Source organism: Antennarius striatus, chromosome 14, assembly GCF_040054535.1.
Source record: "Antennarius striatus isolate MH-2024 chromosome 14, ASM4005453v1, whole genome shotgun sequence".
Lineage (NCBI taxonomy): Eukaryota > Metazoa > Chordata > Actinopteri > Lophiiformes > Antennariidae > Antennarius > Antennarius striatus.
This window is the reverse complement of record NC_090789.1, coordinates 606,697-631,395: the sequence shown is the minus strand read 5'-3', so window position 1 is coordinate 631,395 and position 24,699 is coordinate 606,697. Positions and strand designations below refer to the sequence as shown.

At 49.9% G+C, this 24,699-nt stretch overlaps 2 protein-coding genes across 9 annotated transcripts; both read left to right on the top strand.

Moving 5' to 3' along the window:
- The first annotated feature begins 169 nt into the window (after positions 1-169).
- Positions 170-8,089, top strand: LOC137607059 (coiled-coil domain-containing protein 106-like). Of its 6 annotated transcripts, XM_068332519.1 has the most exons (9): positions 170-380; positions 3,987-4,148; positions 4,219-4,410; positions 4,488-4,640; positions 4,719-4,919; positions 5,010-5,170; positions 5,669-5,816; positions 6,505-6,703; positions 7,530-8,089. In XM_068332519.1, the coding sequence occupies exons 1-9, from the start codon at positions 344-346 to the stop codon at positions 7,636-7,638; spliced, it is 1,362 nt and encodes a 453-aa protein (XP_068188620.1). In that variant the 5' UTR covers positions 170-343; the 3' UTR covers positions 7,639-8,089. The 6 variants fall into 6 exon arrangements, with proteins under 6 accessions (XP_068188620.1, XP_068188619.1, XP_068188624.1 ...); XM_068332518.1 differs by having other exon boundaries at positions 4,719-5,170; XM_068332523.1 differs by lacking the exons at positions 5,669-5,816; positions 6,505-6,703.
- A 569-nt stretch (positions 8,090-8,658) lies between these two features.
- LOC137607040 (CCR4-NOT transcription complex subunit 3-like) lies at positions 8,659-21,301 on the top strand. Of its 3 annotated transcripts, none has more exons than XM_068332486.1 (19): positions 8,659-8,799; positions 9,798-9,859; positions 10,020-10,087; positions 10,254-10,328; positions 10,838-10,927; positions 11,020-11,148; positions 11,298-11,393; positions 12,477-12,605; positions 12,684-12,774; positions 13,328-13,461; positions 14,867-14,914; positions 15,109-16,051; positions 16,421-16,523; positions 16,654-16,798; positions 17,113-17,209; positions 17,305-17,506; positions 18,282-18,414; positions 18,488-18,613; positions 18,878-21,301. In XM_068332486.1, exons 2-19 carry the CDS (start codon positions 9,835-9,837, stop codon positions 18,974-18,976), a joined length of 2,733 nt encoding a protein of 910 aa, XP_068188587.1. In that variant the 5' UTR covers positions 8,659-8,799; positions 9,798-9,834; the 3' UTR covers positions 18,977-21,301. The 3 variants fall into 3 exon arrangements, with proteins under 3 accessions (XP_068188587.1, XP_068188586.1, XP_068188588.1); XM_068332485.1 differs by having other exon boundaries at positions 14,867-14,923; XM_068332487.1 differs by lacking the exons at positions 8,659-8,799; positions 9,798-9,859; positions 10,020-10,087; positions 10,254-10,328; positions 10,838-10,927 and having other exon boundaries at positions 11,250-11,393; positions 14,867-14,923.
- The last annotated feature ends 3,398 nt before the right edge of the window (positions 21,302-24,699 follow it).

The following is a 24,699-nucleotide window of genomic DNA, read 5'->3' as shown; positions in this document are numbered from 1 at the left end:
ACATTTTACGACATTATTGTTTACTCTGATCTGACTGATGTAAGCAGACCATAATAATTCTGTACAGGCACATTTCCGGGACCCCCGGACCGACGGGACAACTCCGGCACGTGCGTTGCCGACGCTCAAAGACCTGGTTCCCCGTCGCTCTGGCTGTGTGGTTGTGCGCATGCGCGTTCTTGTCACACGCGGGCACCTGTTGAGGCCACTTATAATCAAGTAATTGCGGGTGCGCGTGGGAGGGGCGTGGCCTGGGGCCGTATTACTGAAGTATAACCGAACACGGCCGCCGTGACGACTCAGAATAACGGCAGCGGCTCCGGTGGACGTCCGGTTTCCCGCCATGAACCCCCCGAGCAGAGACGACACGAGCCCGCCAGGTAACAGCTGATGACGTCAGCGCTCAACGCTCTGACGTCCTGTGAATCCCCACGCGCGGGGAAAATGTTTGTTTGTTTGTTTATTTTTCAAATCTAATCAGAGATGAAACGTCGCCGCGTTGAGAAGAGCTGAGTCACTTCCTGTTTGTAAAGCTGTCATCATTGATTATTGATTGGCTCATCTGCTGCCTCCATGTCCTACAACCAGGTGGTAAACCTGTTACTGATTGATGACTCAGCAGTAATGAATGCTGACACTGGTTTATTACCTGTGAGGCTGGTAGGTGATAACTATTACCAGGTAACCAATAGTAACCAGAGCTCTGAACCGGTTCATGGAACCAAAACCAAACCGGAAACTTTATTTTTAATGTTCCGGAACAGAAACTAATAGTAAACCGGTTAAAAACGGGTTGTTTTGTTCTTTAACTATTGACCTGATGTTTGACCTGATGTTTGACCTCCTGTCTTCACTGGAGGGGTGAGAGCAGAGAGAAGTAGTGGCTATCAGCAGCAGGTAAGAACAGGGAGGTCTCCCAGTCACCATGAATCATTACAGGTGAACACTCAGCGTGTCAGTCTGAACATGTATGATTTAGACATGAACTCAGTGGCTGCAGTCATCTTCAGAGCAGTGTGTTCCCGTACTGCCAGCGCTTTGTAGGAATACTGAGCTATGGGAGAAGAACTATGAAGATCTGTTGTTCAGCAATAAATGACATGGTGGGAGTTATTCTGTTCTAATGTCATGTAGTGTCTAAGTAGGAGGCATAAGCCTGAACTCCATGATATAACTGTCATAAAGCAGAGGTGTAGTGCTGTGGTTCTGTTTACTGGAGGGTGGGGGCATATCTATAATTATAGTCTATAGTATATAAACTAATTGTTTTAGTTTCCTATTTAAAGTCCTTCAGTTTCCGTGTTTTGAGCCCCATTCAGCTCCTTGTTGAAGAGGCTCCGTCTAAATAACGGAGTTTCTTTCTCTACTTTTACACACGGCCCACATTATTGGTTCATGGTTGTTAACGGAACAAACAGCTGACTGGTTGGACTGTGTTGTACTACGTGTTTAAATTTAAGAAACACACCGACATTATTTTTAAATGTTTCTATGTCTTTATTTAGTGATAAATGTGTAGTAAATCCCTGAAGTCCTCGTCTCCGGTCTGCATTGAATCTGTCGGTAGTTTCTCCCCCGCTGACCGGCTGGTTTCCGGGGGTCTGTCCAGTAATGATGCTTTAGAGAAACATCGGACAGAAGTCTGAGCAGACACGTTAGTCCAGGACCCACAATCCACCACCTGTTGGGGGGTGTAACTCCTCTGCACTGCCCCCAGTCCTGGTAAACCTGTGTTCACGTCTCTCATCCATCGCTGACGTCATCGTCGGGGGTCTTCAGCCAATCAGATGTGGTTACCAGCATACCTGCGGTCCAGTCCCGGTATCCCCCCCATACCGGTACCTACCGGAGGTGTGCCGGACGGAGCCTCGCGTCACGTCCTCTGATTGGTCCATCGCTGCCGGCGTACGTAGTGACGTAATACGTCCTCTGATTGGTCCATCGCTGCCGGCGTACGTAGTGACGTCATACGTCCTCTCGGTGGACAGTGGTCGGTCTGGAGGATCTCTGACTGACGTCACAGAAACATTTCTACAGATTGGTGAACTCAGTGAACACAGAAGACGCTTCATGTCAGAAGGAGCAGCGCTGGTTTTTGGGACATTTTAAGGCTTTAATCGCGTCTAATGGTGCGGAAAATACGGAGCCTCCATATTTATATCTACAAGGAACGTTATTAACCGGTTCAGGAACTTTATTCTTTGTTCTAACCGGTTCAGGAACGTCAGTTTATGGTGGAACGCAAAACCGGAAACGTTATAATTCTGTTTCTGTTCGGAACGAAACGATTGTTAAAACATTCTGGTTCAAAGCCCTGGTAATAACTAGTCCTTAACACACCAACACAACCAGTTATTGGTTACTCATTATTGATTATGTTTGAGTCTATCATTTAAATGTTGTTACTACTGTAAATACTAAAATACTATTAACTTAAACTGAGCAGAAACAATGAGAGGATATAGAAACAATGCATTATGAAATTAAATACATCTACAGGTCAATTATACACCGGTTTTCAAAATAAAATCAAGTTTACGTCATTGAACTCGACTTAACGTCTGTTCACCTCAAATACTGGACTCTAATAATCACTAGAAAACTGTTAACAGCCCATAATATCATGTTACTGTAGAATACATCACAATAATAACATGAAATCATATTTAAATATGTTCGTATAGTTCCAGTACAGTAATCCCTCCTTTATTCACGCTTCAAGACGCACGGCTTCACTACATCACTGATTGTTAGTAGGTAGTCACATGATACAGTACGCGCATTCTATTGGCTGACAGCATCAGGAAGTGTGCTGCGTTCAATGACTCACGGAACACTGAGCACTTCCTGTTTGTTGAAGAATATTATTAGTCAGTCCGTCTTCTTCAGATCACCACCGCTGTATCCGCCGCAGCCGGTGACGGGGGGCCGGCATAGGGCCTGAGGTGGGGGACACTCCAGGCACAACGCCAGTGCACTTGATTATTATTATTAGTAGTAGTAGTAGTAGTAGTAGTTTTTAAAGAAACAGTTAAAGTGTTTTAAACAGTCTATCAGAGTGTTTTAAAGGTAATACAGATAGAAGGTGGTTTAATATCAGTATGGGGGGGTTCAGGAACGTTTAAATTACTCTAAATAATAAGATAGTTTGTCGCTCTATCGCCCTGTAATACATTTACCACGAGTAACAAAGGATTACTGTTTCCACTGTTTTCCTTTTTATATCATTTATCAGTAGTTTTTACACAAACACATAACACCCATTTTATTTGAGGTTATTATTAATTCCATTTCAGATTTCTGAGCCCATTTCAAAACAGAAACAATTCACTAACTTTCCTAAAATCCATGCTCCGATCATTCTGGACAAAAAGGCCTCGAACTCTTTTCTAGAATTTGTCCTTGTTGTCGTTTAGCTTTGAAAGTTTCTCTGACTCCATATTTAAACGTCGTCTTCTTTTATTTTGACAAGGCGGTTTGTGAAGGTGAACTAAAATGAATGGAGATGCTGCATTACGTTCAGCTCATTGGCGCCCTCTGCTGTGAGTCAGCGGTACTGTTGCTTCACCTGATGTTGTACTACAGTTTTATGATTATTTTGTGAATCTAAACGTGTCACAGAAATACATCTAATACTTAATTCAGATTAGAGGAAATCATCAGACTGAAAATATTCCACTGGATAAATTCAGAGGAACAGAGACACTGATGTCAGTGTGGGTTCAGGTGTGCTCTGAGCTGCTCCTCCCTCCCTCTGAGCAGAAATAAGACAATTACACAATGTTTTGTTGAAAAAAGTTTTAGTAGTGAATTCGGATTAAATGCTTTAATAAATATTCTCTTGTATTTTTGTAATTACGCCTTCCATCGGGACTCACCTGTCGATCACACAGGTGAGTCACCGCTCGTGATTCACCTTAAAGGGGCGGAGCTTCACAGCCAATCAGGTCTGACTTGTTTTTGAATGTTCTTCTTGTGTCGGTCAGAACACTACATGCCCCAGAATGCCTCATCAGGAGGAGGCGGAGCAACAGGAGGAGGAGGGGCGGGGCTCTACCTGGACGCCTATGAGGTGTCGTTCCCTCTGGAGGAGAGCGTGGAGCGGCCCCCGCCATACCACCTCAACCAGGGCCCGCAGATGATGGATGGTAGGCCCCGCCCAGATGCGTTTAGACCCCTCCCCCTGACCTGTCACGTCTCACGGTGTCCCCCCCACAGAGGCGGTGGTGCAGGAGCCCCCCCACCCCCAGTACAGCCCCTTCATCCTGGTGTCCAACCTGCGGGCGCACCTGTACGTCACGCTGGAGAAGAACGCCTGGCTGCACAAACGCATCGACGAGCTGGAGGAGGAGCGCAACTTCCTGCGCCTCCAGCTGGAGCGCTTCATCGCCAGCGTGAGGAGCCCTGAGGGTGAGGCCCCGCCCCCACGGGCCCCGCCCCGCACAGGTGAAGCCCCGCCCGCTAACCCTCTGAGTTCTCGTTCACAGCGACCGATTGGTGCGGAGACCCCCAGCGGGCCGTGAGGGCCCCGCCCCCCAGCTCCCCGACTCCGCCTTCCCCCATGACCACCCGCTCCGGAATGACCCTCAAGCGGCTGCAGGGCCCCGGGGCCCGGAGCCGCCGCGGCACCGCCGTCCCAGGTGGGTGGAGCTAGCATCCGAAGCTGGCGCGGGGTCGCCATGGTAACGGTGATGAGTGTGTGTGTCCCCCCCCCATAGTGAAGCAGGAGTTTCATGTAGAGGAGGAGAAGTACTTCACGGAGGACGAGTACGTGGAGGAGGAGGAGGAGGAGGAGGAGGAGGAGTCTTCCTCAGAGAAGAGCTCCAAGAAGAAGAGCCGGGGGGGCCGCGCCGGGGGGGAGCCCCGCATGAAGATGAGGAGGATCTTCAGGATCACCCACGGGAGGGAGCGGCAGAGAGGTGAGGGGCGGAGCCGGGGCAGCCACGCCCCCGCCCAGCCAGTCTGTGTGGTTCCACTTCCTGTCCCTCTTCCTGTCCCTCCCCCTCCAGTCAAGGACCCCGACGGTGTTCTGATTCGCTACAAGAAGATCCTGTCCACCTACCAGCGGGTGCGCTCCATGTCCCGCGCCTTCCAGATCCACGGCGTCGACCGCAACACCATGGCCTCCACCTCCCCCATCGCCGAGCTGCTGCTGGTGGCCCCCGAGAAGGTGTGGCCTGTTGGCGAGGGGGCGGAGCTAGTTAGTGTTACCGTCTTCTTCTTCTTCTTCTCTCCCAGAGAGAACCTCAGCATCTTCATCTCTGCTACCTCCAGCTCTGTCTCCTGTCTTTTCCTCAGTGACACTGTCTCTAGACCAAACATCATCGCTGGTCTCACCACAGTTTTGTACACCTTTCCTTTCATTTTAGCTGAAACTCTTCTATCACACATCACACCTGACACTTTCCTCCACCCGTTCCATCCTGCCTGGACACGCTTCTTCACCTCTTTTCCACACTCTCCATTGCTCTGGACTGTTGAACCTAAGTACTTCAAATCCTCCACCTTCTTGATCTCTTCTCCCTGTAACCTCACTCTTCCACTTGGGTCCCTCTCATTCACACACATGTACTCTGTCTTACTGCGGCTAACCTTCATTCCTCTCCTTTCCAGGACAAATCTCCACCTCTCTAGCTTCTCCTCCACCTGTTCCCTGCTCTCACTGCAGATCACAATGTCATCTGCAAACATCATAGTCCATGGAGATTCCTGTCTGACCTCGTCTGTCAGCCTGTCCATCACCATAGCAACAAGAAGGGGCTCAGAGCTGATCCCTGATGTTCTCTCTCATTTTCCACGTTCATCAACTCTTCAAAGTACTCTTTCCATCTTCCCATCACACTACTGGCACCTGTCAATAGACTTCCATCCCTATCCTTAATCACCCTAACCTGCTGCACGTCCTTCCCATCTCCGTCTCTCTGTCTTGCCAACCGGTATAGATCAGTCTCTCCCTCCTTACTGTCCAACCTAACATACTAGTCATCATAAGCTTCTTGTTTGGCCTTTGCTACCTCTACCTTCACCTTACGCTGCATCTCCCTGTACTCCTGTCTACTCTCCTCAGTCCTCTCAGTGTCCCACTTCTTCTTAGCTAACCTCTTTCTCTGTATACACTCCTGTACCTCCTCATTCCACCACCAAGTCTCCTTATCTACTTTCCTTCCAGATGACACACCAAGTACTCTCCTACCTGTCTCCCTGATCACATTAGCTGTAGTTGTCCAGTCATCTGGAAGCACCTCCTGGCCTCCCAGAGCCTGTCTTAGCTCCTTCCTAAAAGTCCTGCAACACTCTTCCTTTTTCAGCTTCCACCATTTCGTCTTCTGCTCTGTCTTTGTCCTCTTCATCTTCCTCACCACCAGAGTCATCCTACACACCACCATCCTATGCTGTTTGGCTACACTCTCACCTACCACTACTTTACAGTCACTGATCTCCTTCAGGTTACACCGTCTACACCAGATGTAGTCTACCTGTGTGCTCCTACCGCCACTCTTATAGGTCACTCTATGTTCCTGCCTCTTCTGGAAGAAAGTATTCACTACAGCCATTTCCATCCTTTTTGCAAAGTCAACCACCATCTGTCCTTCTGCGTTCCTCTCCTGGATACCAAACCTGCCCATCACCTCCTCATCACCTCTGTTTCCTGCACCAACATGTCCATTGAAGTCTGCTCCAATGACAACTCTCTCACTTCTAGGCATGCTCTGCATCACTTCATCAAAGTCCAGCCAGAATTTCTCCTTCTCCTCCAGCTCACATCCTACCTGTGGAGCATACCCACTAACAACATTGAACATCACACCTTCTATTTCTAGCTTCAGACTCATCACTCTATCTGACACTCTTTTTACCTCCAGGACATTCCTAACAAACTCCTCCTTCAAGATAACTCCTCCTCCATTTCCCTTCCCATCTACACCATGATAGAACAACTTGAACCCTGCTCCTAAACTTCTAGCCTTGCTACCTTTCCACCTGGTCTCCTGGACACACAGTATGTCTACCTTCCTCCTCTGCATCATGTCAACCAACTCTCTACCTTTTCCTGTCATAGTTCCAACATTCAACGTCCCTACTCTCAGTCCTATACTCTTGGTGTTCCTCTTCTCTTTCTTCGAGCGAACGCACTTTCCTCCTCTCCTTCTTCAACCAACAGTAGTCAAATTTCCACCGGCGCCCTGTAGGTCAACAGCGCCGATGGCGGTGGTTGTTAACCCGGGCCTCGACTGATCCGGTATGGAAGTCATAGGTTTGATTCGCAGGTTTGATTTGGCAAAAGTTTTACGCCGGATGCCCTTCCTGACACAACCCTCTGTATTTATCTGGGCTTGGGACCGGCACAATAAGACACTGGCTTGTGTCCTCTTGTGGCTACATTTAGTTTGTGTTACCGTACAGGTTAAAAACAGCAGCTAGCCTGACCTGAGCTCTATGAACCGGTTCCTAGCGGCTGCGATCCGGGGGCGGGCCGTGGATACTGGGGGGCGGGGCTTGGCTCACGCTGATCTGCTGATGTCCTGCAGGTGGCGGAGGTGGGCGAGTTCGAGGCGTCGAAGGAGAAGCTGCTGGACTACGCGCGGCGCTGCTACAAGACGATGGACGAGCAGATGCACGCCAAGGTCCAGACCATGAAGAAGACCCACAAGCTGCTGCCCATCTCCTATAGGTTCAGAAACTGACCAATCAGAGGTCAGCATCCACCGCCAGACACCAAGAAGGACAAGAAGCTAGATTGAAGAATGACGTTCGTTTAAACGTGACGTTTGTCAGACAAACTTCTGCATTTATTTGATTTAGTTATCTTAATTTGTTTTTTGACGAACAGGGAAAAAAAAATTGTTTCAAAGATTTTAGTTGTTTCTAAAGTTTGAAGACAGAATCTGTCGATGAGGAGTCATGTGACCCGAAGCTGCTGACGCGTTTCAGCTTTTGTAAGAAAAGAGAATATTTTGTTATTTATTATTTTGTAAAAAACAAAGTTGTTTATCGCTGTAAACCCGTTTGTGTTGACGTTTATCTCGTTCCTGAGTTCAGTTATAAATATGATTTAAAGTGGATTTATGTTTGATTTGTGTCAGAGGGTCTGGAGTTTAATTTCATCAATAAATTAAAATCATTTCAAACATGTGACACTCGCGTTTTTCAACCAGAACTCAGATCAGGTGACCCGAGTGGAAATAAAGTTCTAAAGTCTAAAGTCCTTTTAACTTTTAAAAAATAATTTATTGGAAAATTATGTAGATAAACAAAAAATGTGACATCAGAACTGATCGTTTCTGTATTATATACTGTATAATAATAATACATAAATAATATATAATAGAAAGATGTCAGGAAAATTAACCTAAACAAGATTTTGAAACAACTTTATTTCTTTATTTTATTTATTTAAATCTGTTTGATGAACTTCACGGTTATCATTTCAAAGTTTTTGATCAATAATTCCTGAATTTGAGACGTGAACTCAGGAGCGACGCGTCCTCTCACCCCGAGGAGCCGTCCAATCAGAGCCGGAGTTATCCCGGAAGTAGTAAAATTCCAGTCTCTTGACAGACAGCCAAGACCAGCGAATAACAAACCGGAAGCGACAGCTGAGGACCAATAGCAAACGGAATGGGCGGGGCTTGCGCCCAGCACAGCCTCGGAGGAGGAGGTGTTCCTGGCGGCCATCTTGGATGAGCGGAGCGATTGTTTAGCCTGAATTCTCACTTTTATGTCCGAACAGCCGCGAGAACCTGAGCGCTGAGGCCCCCCCGGACCGGAACGACTGCAGGACCGAACCGGAACGTCCCGGTGAGTCGGTGGGGGCTCTACCGGGGGTTTATCGGTGGGGCGCCCCCTCTTTCTGCCCTCGCACCCCGTTCCGAACCCCCTCCCTAACAAACAGCCCCTTCGGCGGGGAGTCCGGACCCGGAGCCCGGACCGGGACCCGGAGCCCGGACCGGGACCCGGAGCCCGGACCGGGGGTATTCTCCGGTGCAGAAGTTCGGTGTGTGGCGGGGGGGCTCCGGGTTGGGGGGCCCCCCATCTCTGAGACCCGTCCCGGGATGGGGGGTTCGTTCCGCGGTCCGGTTGGGTCCGCCCGGGAGCCGCGGGGAACCGGCTGCGGGGGTCCGGTGTGTGTCAGCGGGGGGGGCATCCGGCCAGGTGTGCTCACCTGTCCGGTGACGCGCCGCCGGTGAGCTGTCAGGCGGCCCGCGGGCCGAGCTGTCCGTCAAGGTTTAGTCAATAAAGTTTAAACCATCGGTTTGGTTTGAGCAAGACTCAGTGATGAGAGCGTGACGTCATTGTTTCGTGACATCACAGAGGAGCTGATGGAGTTCTGTGTTTTGATTGGGTTTCACGAGGTTTGTTTTTATAACTTCCGGTCACCAAATTGGAGTCACAGGGTTAACCAGTGTGACGTGTTTCATTAGTACCAGCTCCAACTTTAGTACCAGCTGGTCACTTTAGTACCAGCTCTAACTTAATACCAGCTCTAACTTTAGTACCAGCTCTAACTTTAGTACCAGCTCTAACTTAATACCAGCTCTAACTTTAGTACCAGCTCTAACTTTAGTACCAGCTCTAACTTAATACCAGCTCTAACTTTAATACCAGCTCTAACTTTAAACCCAGCTCTAACTGTAATCCCAGCTCCAACTTTAAAACCAGCTCTAACTTTAGTACTAACTCTAACTCTACTTGTTTCAGGGGCGTGTCATTAGTCATCCTGGGGGCGGGGTCACATGAGGGGCCTGATTGGCTGCTGCACATGATGATGGTAAACAGTTTGTCTTTGTTTCCTGCAGAAGAAGAAGGCATGAAGAGAACGTCCTGCTGACAGACATGGCCGACAAGAGGAAACTACAAGGTGTGTGTGTGGGGGGGGGTGGGGTGGGGGTGTGTGTGTGTGTGTGTGTGTGTGAAAGGAGAGAGAGAGAGAGAGTGTGTGTGTGTGTGAGAGTGTGTGTGTGTGTGTGTGTGTGGGTGTGTGTGTGTGGTGCTAACCCCTCTTCTTCTACCCCCCCCAGGGGAAATCGATCGATGTCTGAAGAAAGTAGCGGAGGGTGTGGAGCAGTTTGAGGACATCTGGCAGAAGGTGAGGAGTCGTGCTTCCTGTCCATCTGGAGACGACATCACAGGATGTGACATCACTAGTGTGTGACATCACCAGTGTGTGACATCACAGGATGTGACATCACTAGTGTGTGACATCACAGGATGTGACATCACAGGATGTGACATCACTGTTCTTCTCCCTCCAGCTTCATAACGCTGCCAACGCCAACCAGAAGGAGAAATATGAAGCCGACCTCAAGAAAGAGATTAAAAAGCTGCAGGTAAACCTAAGAACACCAGTCGAAGCAAAGCATGATGGGAAAGCTTGGCATCGCTGTCTAACAGATTGAGATTGATGTCAATAAAAACAATTAAAGGAAATGATTAATTTGACAAGAGATGCTCCTGCAGCTGTTTCACAATAAAAGTCTATTGGAACTTGGCTTTTAATGTGAAAGAGCCTCTGGAACATGTGACGCGTGTCAAAGAGGCCGATGTGAGCCAATCAAAATGAAGCCTCATATCAGCTCTGTGGAAGCCGCACATTGCCCCGCCCAGCCCTCTCTAGCCCCGCCTAGCCGGGGCGTCCCGGTGGGATCAGGGGGGATCTGGTCTCAACTGGCTCCACCTGGTGACAGGTAGAGGCGTGTCATCAGGTTGACCTGAGCGCCGATTGCTCCACGTTACCATGACAACCAGACTCAAAGCCAAGCCGAGGTTCACCATGCGTGACTGTTGAGACTCTTCCTGTGTCAAATCACCTTCTTCCTCTCTGGCTCCGCCTCCTCAGCGTCTGCGGGACCAGATCAAGACGTGGGTGGCGTCCAATGAGATCAAAGACAAGAAGCAGCTGGTGGAAAACCGCAAACTCATCGAGACGGTGAGTCGACCAGCGCCCCCCGCTGGATTTTTTACCCATCAGGCCGCTGAAGGCAGGAAGGTTGTTGGTTCACGCGTTGGTTCTGTCTGCAGCAAATGGAGCGCTTCAAGATAGTGGAGAGAGAAACCAAGACCAAGGCGTACTCCAAGGAGGGTCTGGGTCTGGCCCAGAAGGTCGACCCCGCCCAGAAGGAGAAGGAGGAGGTCGGCACTTGGCTGACGGTGAGAACCAGACCCCCAAACCCCAACCCCGGACACGAGCCGGTGTCACATGATGAGTCAGTTGATGTTGTTAAGATGCTGAGTCAGCTGATGTGGTTTAGATGCTGAGTCAGCGGATGTGGTTTAGATGCTGAGTCATGTTCCTCCAGAACACCATCGACGTGCTGAACATGCAGGTGGACCAGTTTGAAAGTGAAGTGGAGTCTCTGTCCGTCCAGACCAGGAAGAAGAAAGGAGACAAGGAGGTACTAAACTACACCCGTACACACCCGTACTAAACTACACCTGTACTAAACTACACCTGTACTAAACTACACCTGTACTAAACTACACCCGTACTAAACTACACCTGTACTAAACTACACCTGTACTAAACTACACCCGCGCTAAACTACACCTGTACTAAACTACACCTGTACTAAACTACACCCGTGCTAAACTACACCCGTACACACCCATACTAAACTACACCTGTACTAAACTACACCTGTACTAAACTACACCCGTACTAAACTACACCTGTACTAAACTACACCTGTACTAAACTACACCCGTGCTAAACTACACCCGTACACACCCATACTAAACTACACCTGTACTAAACTACACCTGTACTAAACTACACCCGTACTAAACTACACCCGTACTAAACTACACCCGTACTAAACTACACCCGTACTAAACTACACCCGTACTAAGCTACACCCGTACTTAACTACACCTGTACTAAACTACACCCGTACTAAACTACACCCACGCTAAGCTACACCCGCGCTAAGCTACACCCGCGCTAAGCTACACCCGTACTAAACTACACCCGTACTAAACTACACCCGTACTAAACTAAACCCGTACTAAACTACACCCGTACTAAACTACACCTGTACTTAACTACACAGGTACTAAACTACACCAGTACTAAACTACACCCACGCTAAGCTACACCCGCGCTAAGCTACATCCGCGCTAAGCTACACCCGTACTAAACTACACCCGTACTAAACTACACCCGAACTAAACTACACCCGTACTAAACTACACCTGTACTAAACTACACCCGTACTAAACGACACCTGTACTAAACTACACCTGTACTAAACTACTCCTGTACTAAACTACACCTGTAATAAACTACACCCGTACTAAGCTACACCCGTACTAAGCTACACCCGTACTAAACTACACCCTCCCTTCTGATTGGTTCTGATTAGTTTCTGTTGTCTGATTGGTTCTGATTGAATCTGATTAGTTCCTGTTGTCTTCTGATTGGTTCATGTTTTTTGATTGGTTCTGATTGGTTCCTGTTGTCTCCTGATTGGCTCCTGCAGAAGCAGGACCGTATCGAGGAGTTGAAGAAGTTTATCGAAAAGCACCGGTACCACATCCGGATGCTGGAGACCATCCTACGGATGCTGGACAATGACTCGGTGCAGGTGGACGCCATCAGGAAGATCAAGGTGTGCCGGTGGCGTGTGTCCGGTACCGTTCCAGTTCAGGCTGCGTTCCATTTCTCACCCGTCTGTTCTGCTCTGCAGGAGGACGTGGAGTACTACCTGGACTCGTCCCAGGACCCCGACTTTGAGGAGAATGAGTTCCTGTACGACGACCTGGACCTGGAAGACATCCGTGAGTGAGGAGGAGATCGGGTTCGGGTCCCTCTGGGTGGGGGGGCACGTCTCTGTGAAACAGGGGAGCGGTGTATTACTGTCCATGTCCAGCAGGGGGCGGCAGAGTCACCTTAGAAAACACACACAACCATCTGGAAGAGAATTTACTATCTCAGTTAGCATATAAATATAAATTAATGTAAATATAAATTAATGTAACTATAAATCCACTAAATATGTTTGAGTCTTTCTTTTCTGTCTGAAACTTTAAATTTTTTCCAAATTGTTGAGCAGAGATCAAGTTATTACTAGTGTTTGTTTACAGGTTACCTTGGAATTTAGTTATTTAACGATTAAAAGGAGCTGATTGTGTGTGTGTGTGTGTGTGTGTGTTCTCTTTTCTGATTGGTTCAGTCTGAACAGCGCAGGCGGCGCTCTCCATCTTGTTTATCTACTCGTCTAAACAAACGTTAGCCCCTCCCTCCACATTGCTCCATTAGTCCCGCCCACACGGTGGTCACATGACCTCAACTGACTGTCTAACCTTCCTTCTGTGACTCTGCCCTCTGCAGCCCAGACGCTGGTCGCCACCTCCCCGCCAGGCCACTCCCACCTGGAGGACGAGATCTTCCTGCATTCCAGCAGCACCCCCACCTCCACCACCTCGTCCTCCCCCATCCCCCCCTCACCCGCCACTTGCACTACGGTAACTTGACGTTCCATTGGTTCTTTTCTCAAAGGGGGGGCGGGGGGGTCTTTAACCTGTCAGGTATGGTTCCTCCCCCCAACCCTGCACCCCCCCAGCCTTTGTCGCTGGGTCGGGTGAAGATGGGGGGGCGTGATCATCTATTCTTCCTCTCTTACCACGCTGTCATTAAAGAGACGAGAGGGGGCGTGGTTCTCCGATGCCGGAAAATTCTGCTTTAACTTTTAATGATGGGGGGGTTCACTGTTAAAGTAATGGAGAACACTTCCACCCCCGCCCAGAGGAAGACAGCAGGAAGCCCGCGAAAACTTCATTTGGATTTTCAGTGAAAAACTGTGCTTGACAGGAAATGAGAGCTTCTGATTGGAGGCGGGGCCAACCTTTAGTCCCACCCACATTGATGTCATTGGTTGACACTGACCGCTGTCAGTCCATGAACCCAGTGGCGTTGTTTTTCACATACAAGCTAATTAGACTAATGAGAAGCTATTATAATTATCTAGCTTAGCCAAAAAAGGTCAGACCCCCCCCCCATGATGGAATATTAAAAATAATTGCAGATACATTATTTTTCACTTCATCAATAAGCTATGCCAGCTATTTATTATGTTAACGTTAGCCTATTGATAGCTAACATGTATATCTGTGATCTAGCTGCTCCACTAATAGCAACATTAGCCTGCTAATACCTAGCTGCTAATTAAAGTTAGAGTAATCGACCCCTCCACTGATTAATTCGAGCTGGTCATCTCACTAGCCTCACTAGCTGCTTGCACCTCAGCATGCTCCTTCTTCTTCTCCTCCTTCTGGCTTCTCCCTTCAGGGTCTCCACAGCCAATCAGTGTCCTCCATCTAACCCCGTCTTCTCATCCTCTTCTCTCACACCAACTACCTTCATGTCCTCTTTCACTACATCCATAAACCTCCTCTTTGGTCTTCCTCTAGGCCTCCTGCCTGGCAGTTCAGAACTCAGCATCCTTCTACCAATATATTCACTATCTCTCCTCTGGACATGTCCAAACCATCTCAGTCTGGCCTCTCTGACTTTATCTCCAGAACCTCTAACATGTGCTGTCCCTCTGATGTACTCATTCCTGATCCTATCCATCCTGGTCACTCCCAGAGAGAACCTCAGCATCTTCATCTCTGCTACCTCCAGCTCTGTCTCCTGTCTTTTCCTCAGTGACACTGTCTCTAGACCAAACAACATCTCTGGTCTCACCACAGTTTTGTACACCTTTCCTTTCATTTTAGCTGAAACTCTTCTATCACACATCACACCTGACACTTTTCACCTCTTCACCTTTCACCTTTGCACCTCAGCATGCTAATGCATGCTAATACAGGAGTCTAAGTACATTAGCATGACTGACCTTTGAACTCCTTGAACTCACTTGTTTCTCAGGAGAACTCTGAGGACGACAAGAAGCGAGGACGTTCAACAGACAGCGAGGTCAGTCAGGTGAGTCTGACTCCCACTCAGAAGGTTCTCCACCCAATCAGGGTCCACTGATCAGCTAATGTTAGCATGTGTGCAGCTAGTGCTGCTGCTAACGTTAGCACATGTGCATTGCTATGGGTTCTGGTTGGAGGTAACTTTTACCATCTCTACTAGCATTAGCATTAGCCTTCCTTCTCTCCTTCCAGTCGCCGGTGAAGAACGGAAACCCTTCGTCTTCGTTATCGTCGTCTTCCTCCTCCTCTTCCTCCTCCGTCTCGGCACTGGCCTCCTCCTCCTCTCTGATCCCCATGGCGACCACCCCGGGGGGTTGCGGTGGCGGCGGCTCTGGGAACAGCGTTCAGCACGGCAGCTCAGTGGGGGGTCTCCTCCCCAACATGTCGGCGGGTAGCTACAGCAGCGCCACCCAGCAGCAGCCCCACCCCCCCGCACAGCAGCACGCCAAAAACACAGTTAGCTCCGCCCCTTCAGTGCCCGTGTTCAACTCCATTACCTCGACCAGCAGCCGGCCGGCAGCCGCCGCCTCGCCCCCCGGCACCATTTCACAGGGGCTCTTGACTCCCAACGCCCCGCCCCCGTCTCTGTCGACCTCCAACAGCCTGGGGCTCAGCCTGGGGCTGTCGCTGGTGAAGGGGGGCGTGTCTGGTGCCATCGCCAGCAGCTCCATGTCCACCAGCCTGGGCCTGTCAGGGATGCCGGCGTCCCTCAGCACCATGGCGAGCCTCCTTTCCAACGCCACGCCCACGCCCTACGCCCAGGCCGCTGCCGCCGGCGTGGTGGGCTCCGGGCTCCCGGGTTCCCTCGGGGGTGTCATCGCCACGACGACCAACAGCGGTTTGGGTGCCATCGGCGGCAGCATCACCGTCGGCGGGCCGACATCCTCCACGGGGGGGTTGCTGGGCTCAACGGCAGTGAGCAGCATCGGCTCGGGAATGCTGGGTTTGAGCTCGGGCCAGTCCGGGGTCGGGGGGTCATCCCTGGTGTCGCTGAGTCCGGTTGGAGGGCTGGCGCCAGGGGGCGGAGTCGGAGTCATCGGGAGCATTGGAGGCAGCCTGGGATCGGTGGGAAGCGGCGGAACGTCGTCGGGCGCTGTCAGACCGCCGAGCCAACAGAAGCAGAACGGGAACACGAGTGAGTAAACAGGAAGTGCTCGTCCTACCGCTGTAGGTCACAGGAAGTCCTCAACCTATGGACGCAACTGGTTCATGAATTGTTTGTAAGTCGTTATTCATGAAATTTCAATCCTAAATCACTATTAACCTATTAACTCTAAAAATCAGTAGAGAACCGTTAAAAGCTCATAATATTTCAATATGTTACTGTACGTACTGTAGCATGTAGCATCTAGCATGTAGCATGTAGCTTAGCTTTAGAGTGAAGGAAGATGACAATAGTCGGATATTTGTGCGTATGTTGAGGACTTCCTGTCGGTGTTGTGTGGAGGTTCCAGGAATGTTCCCTCCGTCCGTCTCATTCGCTTAGTCCGTTTCTCCGTCACAGGTTACAGCGCCGTGGTGGCGGACAGCACAATGGACGCCAGCATCACCGCCAGCCAATCACAGAGCAGCCAGCCATTGTCCCTGACCTCCACAGCCAATCAGCCGTGAGTAAAAAGCAGCAATGTTCATGTGAAAGTCGTACGTTTGGCTTCATTAAAGATGGACGTCAGCGTCCATCTTTGGTGTTGCGTGGACCAATGGGACGCCTCATTGCTCTCTCTTGTCCCCCCCCAGTAAAGACACTGGTTCCAGTTTACTCGGCTCGCTGAGCTTGTCCAGCTCACCGGCGCCGGCGTTCTACAGCGAGGCTAAGACGATTAGCGGCAGCAGCCTGCTGAACGGGCCGTTGTCCTACCCACATTCCTCTGAGGTCATCAAGGTGAGGGCGTGGCCATAGGGTCTGGTTTTAGTGTGAACGGTTCTAACATGTCCCACCTGACTGCGCCCCCTACCAGGTTCACGCAGTGAAACAGTCCAGGTTCACGCAGTGAAACAGTCCAGGTTCACGCAGTGAAACAGTCCAGGTTCACGCAGTGAAACAGTCCAGGTTCATGCAGTGAAACAGTCCAGGTTCACGCAGTGAAACAGTCCAGGTTCACGCAGTGAAACAGTCCAGGTTCACGCAGTGAAACAGTCCAGGTTCACGCGGTGAAACAGTCCAGTGGTTTCCATGACGACACCTGTCTCTCTTAGGCCCCGGAGCCTCTCAGCAGCCTGAAGTCGATGGCTGAACGAGCGGCTCTCAGCTCAGGGATGGAGGGGGACGTGTCCTCCCTGCATCTCACCCCAGGTAAGCCCCTCCCCCCTCCCCCACGGACACACCCAAATACATAAATATTGCCCACCTCACCTCCCCCATCTTTTTCTCTCGGCTCCGCCCACCAGACATCTTCCCCAGCGGTACCGGGCCCCCCCCGGGACCCCCATCAGCGCCTCAGCTCTCGCTGTCAGAGGTCAGCATCCCCCCATCGCTCGGCGTGTGTCCACTGGGGCCCGTCCCCCTGTCCAAAGACCAGCTGTACCAGCAGGCCATGGAGGAGGCGGCCTGGACCCACATGCCCCACCCCTCCGACTCCGAGAGGATCAGGTGACGCGCCGCTCGCTTCATTAGACGGGCGCCGTTCGCCGGGACGGAGCCGCTGACCCGAAACGAGCCAATGGAAACACAAGGACAGAGTTACTGATCCAGAAGACGGGGGTGGGGGGGTGGAAAAGTGGACGGAACAGATTTTTCCGACCATTTTCTGATGTTTGGGGGGCGAAACTGTTAATGGATCCGAATCCGTTAATGGATCCCACTAATGCATCGGGTCAGGGTCACTGGCTCAGCTTTGGAATACAGAGTAGGAAAGGAAGTGAAGGAACTCCCTGAGCTGTAGCATTAGCATTAGCATTAGCGGATTAAATTAGCTCCATGAGAGGAAATCAATCAGACTGGAACACAGTGAAAGGTAGCAGGAATAAAAACAGGAAGAATTTTGTTGCTACATGGATAAGGTTAGTCTGTCTGTAGTGGGCGTGGCTTGACATGTTGAGCAGTCACCATAGCAACAATCATTTTTAACACGGCTGTTGGTCCCGCCCTCTGCTTCCAGGGTCAGGAGCTGCTGGACGACACATTTGTTTTTGATTGGTGTGTGTTTTCTGTGAGCTAGCTGCTAACTGCTGCTAGCCGCTAACTGCTACTAGCTATTTTTTAAAGTCTATTATCCTGCCCTTGTTCTGTCACCTGGTACTCCTTTAGAGGTGCAGTAATGACCCCGCCCCCCTAATGACATGACAGATGTGAGGCCCCGCCCCAAACAGGAAGTGTGTGTGATCTGCAGCTGTGTGTGTGTGACGCCTCTCTGTCGGTTCCTCAGGCAGTACCTGATGAGGAACCCGTGCCCCACCCTGCCGTTCCACCACCAGATGCCGCCGCCCCATTCCGACACGGTGGAGTTCTACCAGAGGCTCTCTACCGAGACGCTCTTCTTCATCTTCTACTACCTGGAGGTCAGTGTCAGGTCACATGACCCGTCCCATTAGATCCCATTGGACCCATCTTTCTCCCCCCTCCTGTCTGCAGGGCACCAAGGCTCAGTATCTGGCAGCCAAAGCCCTGAAGAAGCAGTCATGGAGGTTCCACACCAAGTACATGATGTGGTTCCAGAGGCACGAGGAGCCCAAGACCATCACAGACGAGTTTGAGCAGGTCAGCCCCCCCCAGGAACAGTTAACACTTCTGCTGGGTCCTCCTCCTGGGGAGCAACCCTCACCTGCAGGTCCCAGACCCGGTTCTGGTTCTGCTGCTCAGCATTTACAAGAACACACACACACAGCTAATGCTGATTGGCTGATCAGACCTCCAATCAGATTAGTCCTCTGTTCTGATTGGCCCACACATGTTCAGCTAACCCTTACCCTCCTCTGTGTGTGTGTGTGTGTGTGTGTGTGCACCTGCTTTCTGGTGCTCCAGGGGACCTACATCTACTTCGACTATGAAAAGTGGGGCCAGCGGAAGAAGGAGGGATTCACGTTCGAGTACCGGTACCTGGAGGACCGGGACCTGCAGTGATCGATCCGGACGTACGAATGGATGGACAGACGGATGCTCTGACGGACGTTCCACCCACATCCGACTGGGGCTCATTGAAGAATGGAGATGTTGGGGCTGGAGGGGGAGGAGCCATTTGTCCCTCTGACCTCACCTCATCCTCCTTGCCTCTTCCTCTCCCCATCCATTCATCCGTTCATCCATCCGTTCATCCAATCATTTCTTTCCCTCCACACATCACACCTCACATCCAGCTTCACACGTTTCTCTTTTGTTGGCTTTAAGCTCCTTTTCGCCGCTGAAGAACCAAAGATGATTGGTTGGACTCAGTCAGCTGACCTCCAGGAACCCATTGATGGAAAATTCTCCTCGTCTCCACGCAGGAGGAAGGCTGGGTGACATCTCCTCAACAACCGATGGAGCCGCTAGGCTAAGAGTGTTAGCATGTGCTCAGACTGGGCGCTAACACAATTAGCTATTAGCATTTCATTTATCCAATTTATGAAACTGAAACTTGATTAAGCTTTTCTTCACCAGTGTGAGATGAGGAGTTGTTCTCATGCAGGGGTGAAACCTGGGGGGGGGAGCAGATGAGATGAAGTTAGCAGCGGCTAATGCTAGCAGCCGCTCCTGAAGGAGGCGTCAGGACAGAAGGAGTCATCAGTGCCCCGCGGACAAATCGAACTTTAAATGAAATCCAGAAGGTCCAACTCCGGCTGGTTGGGCTCCAGGTCGCGGAGGCGGGGCTTCTGGCTTCAGGCTGGAAACGAGGCTCGTTGATTGGTTGAATCCATCAGCAGATTTTAAGTAATTTTTCTATTTTTATAAACCAAAGGAAAAGTTTTTAGTCGTTTTCACAGCTAAAACAGCATCGAGCTCCTCCAGCCTCCACCAGCAGGAATGTCCCCTGCCCCAAAAACATTTACAGCCAAATATTGAGGGAGATCCAGCTGTGATTGGCTAATTTTAACTCCAGGTGTCACAAAATGTTTTCAGTTGGGCGGGGCTTTGGGCCCTCCTGATTGGAAAACAGTTGAGACCGACACTTCTCTGATGCCGCTGCTGCTTAGCTTAGCATAAATAGTGTAAACAGCTAAGCTAGCTCTGTCCAAAGCTAACAAAATAGGCATTGCTAATTAGCATGTTGCATTTGTCACATTTTATTTGTCCAAAAAATGGTTTTATCTGGTATTGTTAGCTTTTAACGGGGGTGAAGTCACTTCCTGGTTGCTGTGACTTTAAAATCCATGTTTGAATTTTTTTTTTTTTAAGATTTATCTTTCATTCCGTGTCTTTATGCTAAGCTAAGATATGCTAACCAGCAGCTGGGTTGAGCTTGTGTGAAAGCATTTTCCAAAATGTTTAAGTTTGTTAATTAGCAGAAAAATATGAGCTACTGAACAAATAAATGCAAACAATAGCAACATGCTTAAAGTGATGCTTAGCGTAGCATAGCTTAGCTCATCTTATTTTAGCAGAAACATTCTGCTCTGGATTCTGCTGTTCTTATTAGATTTCTTTTAAACAAATATCATGTCTTCGTCATTCTTATTTGTGGTGAGCTATGCTATGCTAAGCTAAGTTATGCTACCCAGCTGCTAGCATCAGGTTTATCATACAAGCCTGAGCGTGAAGGAGACGTTTTTGTAGAATTGATCATGTGAAGCTGCAGCAGGTTAGAACGTCGTGGGTGTTGGATGCTAACCCCTCCCCCCCCAGCCTGAGCAGCACCAGCAGCGCAGCCCCCACCACCACCACCTCCTGTCCTCCAGCTCTGAACCAGCTACAGACTCCTGAACGTGTCGATGAGGCGGTTTGTGGCTCCTCTTCCTCGCTCTTCGCGCCGGGTCGATGTTTCCGTTGTTTCTCAGGAAGTCTTTGATCGTTTGAGGAAATGTTTCCGCAGCACAATCGACTCTCCCTCCAGTGGCGTCGGGCGTTTCCGGTCCTTTCCATTTTACCACGCGTCTTTTTTAAATACTGTCCTCCAACGTTTGGAGCCGTTCTCGCCAGAGACCATCTTTCTGTTTGTCCGACTGATATCGTATGTTTTTGTTTTTCCTGCGGTGGGCGCGAGGCGCTCGCCGGCGGCGTGTTTTTCTAGCCAAACAACCGACGCCCGCCGGCGAGCTTTGTTTACTTCGGCCGGGAGGTGAAACGCTCTCGGCCCGTCGACGAGGTGTCGGACAAACGGTCATTCCTCAAACCTGTCCTGTATTTTTTTTCTGGTTGTCGTCAGACAGCATGAAAAGTGACACCAAGTGGTAAATAGTGACATAACCATGAAAAACGGATTGTAAAATATGAATTAAAGAATAACTTTTCAGAAAACTTGAATTTAAATGTGATGACTTGAATATTCAAATGCAAAACTTAGCACTGATCATTTTCCGTCATGTTTTCAAGTATTTTTCAAAAACAGAAAAATGTATTTGTGCAAAAATAAGTAATTCAAAGCTGGAACACAACCAGCTGTGATTGATGGTTTTATTGATTAGCTCTTAAAGGTCAAAGATGAAACAAACTGAGGGGCTCAGGAGGAGCCCTGTGCTTCCACCTCCTCCTCCTCCTCCTCCTCCTCCTCTAGACAGGTAACACTAAACCTCAGGAGCAGCTGTCACTTCCTTCTTCAGCGTTTCGAACCATCGCCGTGTGAACGGAGGAACAATAAAGGTTTAATGAAGGAAACCATTAGCAGCCATGTGTGGAGTCTTCATCCTGGTTGCTGATTGGCTCCTTTCTGCAGGCGTGGAAAATGACATTTATATTTTACATTTACTTATCGTAGTTTGAAGCAATTTTACTTAAAGCCTTTAAAAACAATATCCATAATTTAGCAGGAAAACACCGAACGAGTTAAAACAGGTCTGGACTGAATTAATGATGGACGTTGTCGACAGAACGACCCAACGACTTTGTTCCTCTTGAGACGCCCGGAGCTGAAAGGAAGTTCACCCGAAGTTCACAAACATCACTCGTCTCCTCCTCGTGTTGATTTAAAGTTCTTTATCACAAAACTGGATTTAAAACAGTCAAAAGTGAGAGAATAATCCAAAACTTAAACCAATCCTGTTTGTTACTTTTCATTGTAGCATATAATCAAATGTGTTAGCATGTAGCCAGTCTCAGGAAGTGCGAAAGACAGGATGTATGCTAATACTTTTAGCTTCAAGGCCACATTGAAGATTTACTCCTAAAAATAGTTTAAAAATAAACGTGAAGGAAACAACTTGTTTCACTGCGTGAACCTGGACTGTTTCACTACGTGAACCTGGACTGCTTCACTGCGTGAACCTGGACCGTTTCACTGCGTGAACCTGGACCGTTTCACTGCGTGAACCTGGACCGTTTCACTGCGTGAACCTGGACTGTTTCACTGTGTGAACCTGGACTCTTTCACTGCGTGAACCTGGACCGTTTCACTGCGTGAACCTGGACCGTTTCACTGCGTGAACCTGGACCGTTTCACTGCGTGAACCTGGACCGTTTCACTGCGTGAACCTGGACCGTTTCACTGCGTGAACCTGGACTGTTTCACTGCGTGAACCTGGACTGTTTCACTGTGTGAACCTGGACCATCTCAGGTGATGTCATCAGTTACTTGTCTGATCTACATGCTTTGATGCCAGACGTTAGCTGTGTCGCTAACGTGCACCCCTCCCCTTTCACCCCCCCCAGCCTCTGGGCTTAGTCCGGCCCATTTTCCGACCGTCTTTCTGCTTCCTGTTTACTCGTTGCTCCAGCCGACGGGGGCGTCGCCATATGGTCGTGTTTTCTTGCAGACCTCCTGGATGATTGGCTGCACAGATGTTTTCCTTTTTTGGGGGTGTGGGGGGGCTTCAGCAACACCGCTAACGTCTGGTGTCTGTAGACACCGGACCCAGGTCTGCCTAGTCTCCACCCGGGGGACGTCCCCTGAACAAACGCTCCCAGTCTGAAGGACTGTGATGCGGTAAAGTGGAGGTGGAGCTACCTGATAGGTGGAACCAGTAGGGGCGGGGCTTGCTTGACAGGTGTCACATTCAGGTGTTGGAGATTTTTCCACACTGCGCATCAGTGGCTTCTTCATCGTGGACTTCCTGGTGGCATCGCCAGCTGAGATGAGTCACTTCCTGTTTGTTCCAGCTCGTCGCCGTCAGCTTCCTGTCGCCGCGTCCCGACAGGAAGCTGACGGCGTTAGGGGCAGATGTGCAGCGCCTCCAGCGGGTCACTGTGCGATCGCCCGAAAAACTTCATCTCAGCACGCCAACGCTAGTCTCCATGACAACGCGTGTGAACGGATGGGATGTGGGAAAGTAGGTCGACGCTAAGATGGCGTCCACCTTACTGTTAGCGCGCTACGTGTTGATGCAGCGACTGAAGGGTCTGGTTCCTTTGTACCATCATGCTCAGCTTTGACATCACTTCCTTCAGGGCGGACGGGGGGAGGGGCATCTGGCGCCGCTCCCGGTGGCCGACCCGACCTCGGCGCCGTCAGCAGACGGGATGAGTCAGCGTGTCTTCCGGCTAGCGGCGAGCGCATCATTCATACACATGAGCTAAAGCACATCCACGTCGGTGTCACATGTGGAGACGGAGCAACAAACAAAATGTCGACGGGATCCGATTGGTCGACGGATCGACGGGATCCGATTGATCGATGGGTTCGATCGGTCGACGGGATCCGATTGATCGACGGGTTCGATCGGTCGACGGGATCCGATTGATCGGCGGGTTCAGGCAGCTCAACGAGATCCTGCGGATCAATGTAACCTGGAGCGACAAGCTAGCAGCGCCGCAAGGCTGCCACCAGCTACATGCTAATGTCAGCAAGTCAATGCTAACATGTTGATGTTTATGCTAAAAAAACCAAGCTGATGCTGTCACGGTGATGTCATGGTGATGTCACGGTGATGTCATCACAGAGGTCCCCAGTTGGGACGAGGTCCTCTGAAGATGGGTAAATTCTGATTGGCTGCTGGCCGTTTGAGATCTGATTGGTCTGAAATGACCTCATCAGTTTCTTCATATGAGTCACATGATCCTGTTTGGTCGATCTAATTGGTTCAGAAGCAGCTCTGCAGGAAGCGTCAGTTTAAAGAATGTATTCTGATTGGCTGATGCATTCTGAATTGTGATCCTGAAGAAAATCAGTGAATCTAGCTTTTCTGGGGGAACCATCATGAGACCAATGAGATTCTGGGGGCGGGGTTTCACTGAGTCACGTGCTGCGGGTCAGCCAATCAGGGGGCTGCTGGGTAAAAACGTGTTTATTTTCCCTGCTGTTAACTGAAGGTCGACGCTATAGTCCCGTTTCCATCGAATGCCTCATCATTAATTATTCATGAGGCCTTGAATGATTAATGAGGCAATTAATACCAAATCTGTTGAAGTGGTTTAAGTGTGTGAACACACACACACACACACACACACAAACACACACACACACACACACACACACAGACACACACACACACACACATACACACACACACACACACACACACACACACAGACACACACACACACACACACACACACACACACAGACACACACACACACACACACACACACACACACACAGACACACACACACACACACATACACACACACACACACACACACACACACACAGACACACACACACACACACACACACACACACACACACCCGGCCCCACCCCCCATGTTGAAGCTGTTATTGATCTCCAGCTGGGAATCGATCGGAGGTTAAGTGAAGGTATTGATCTATTGATCGTCTCC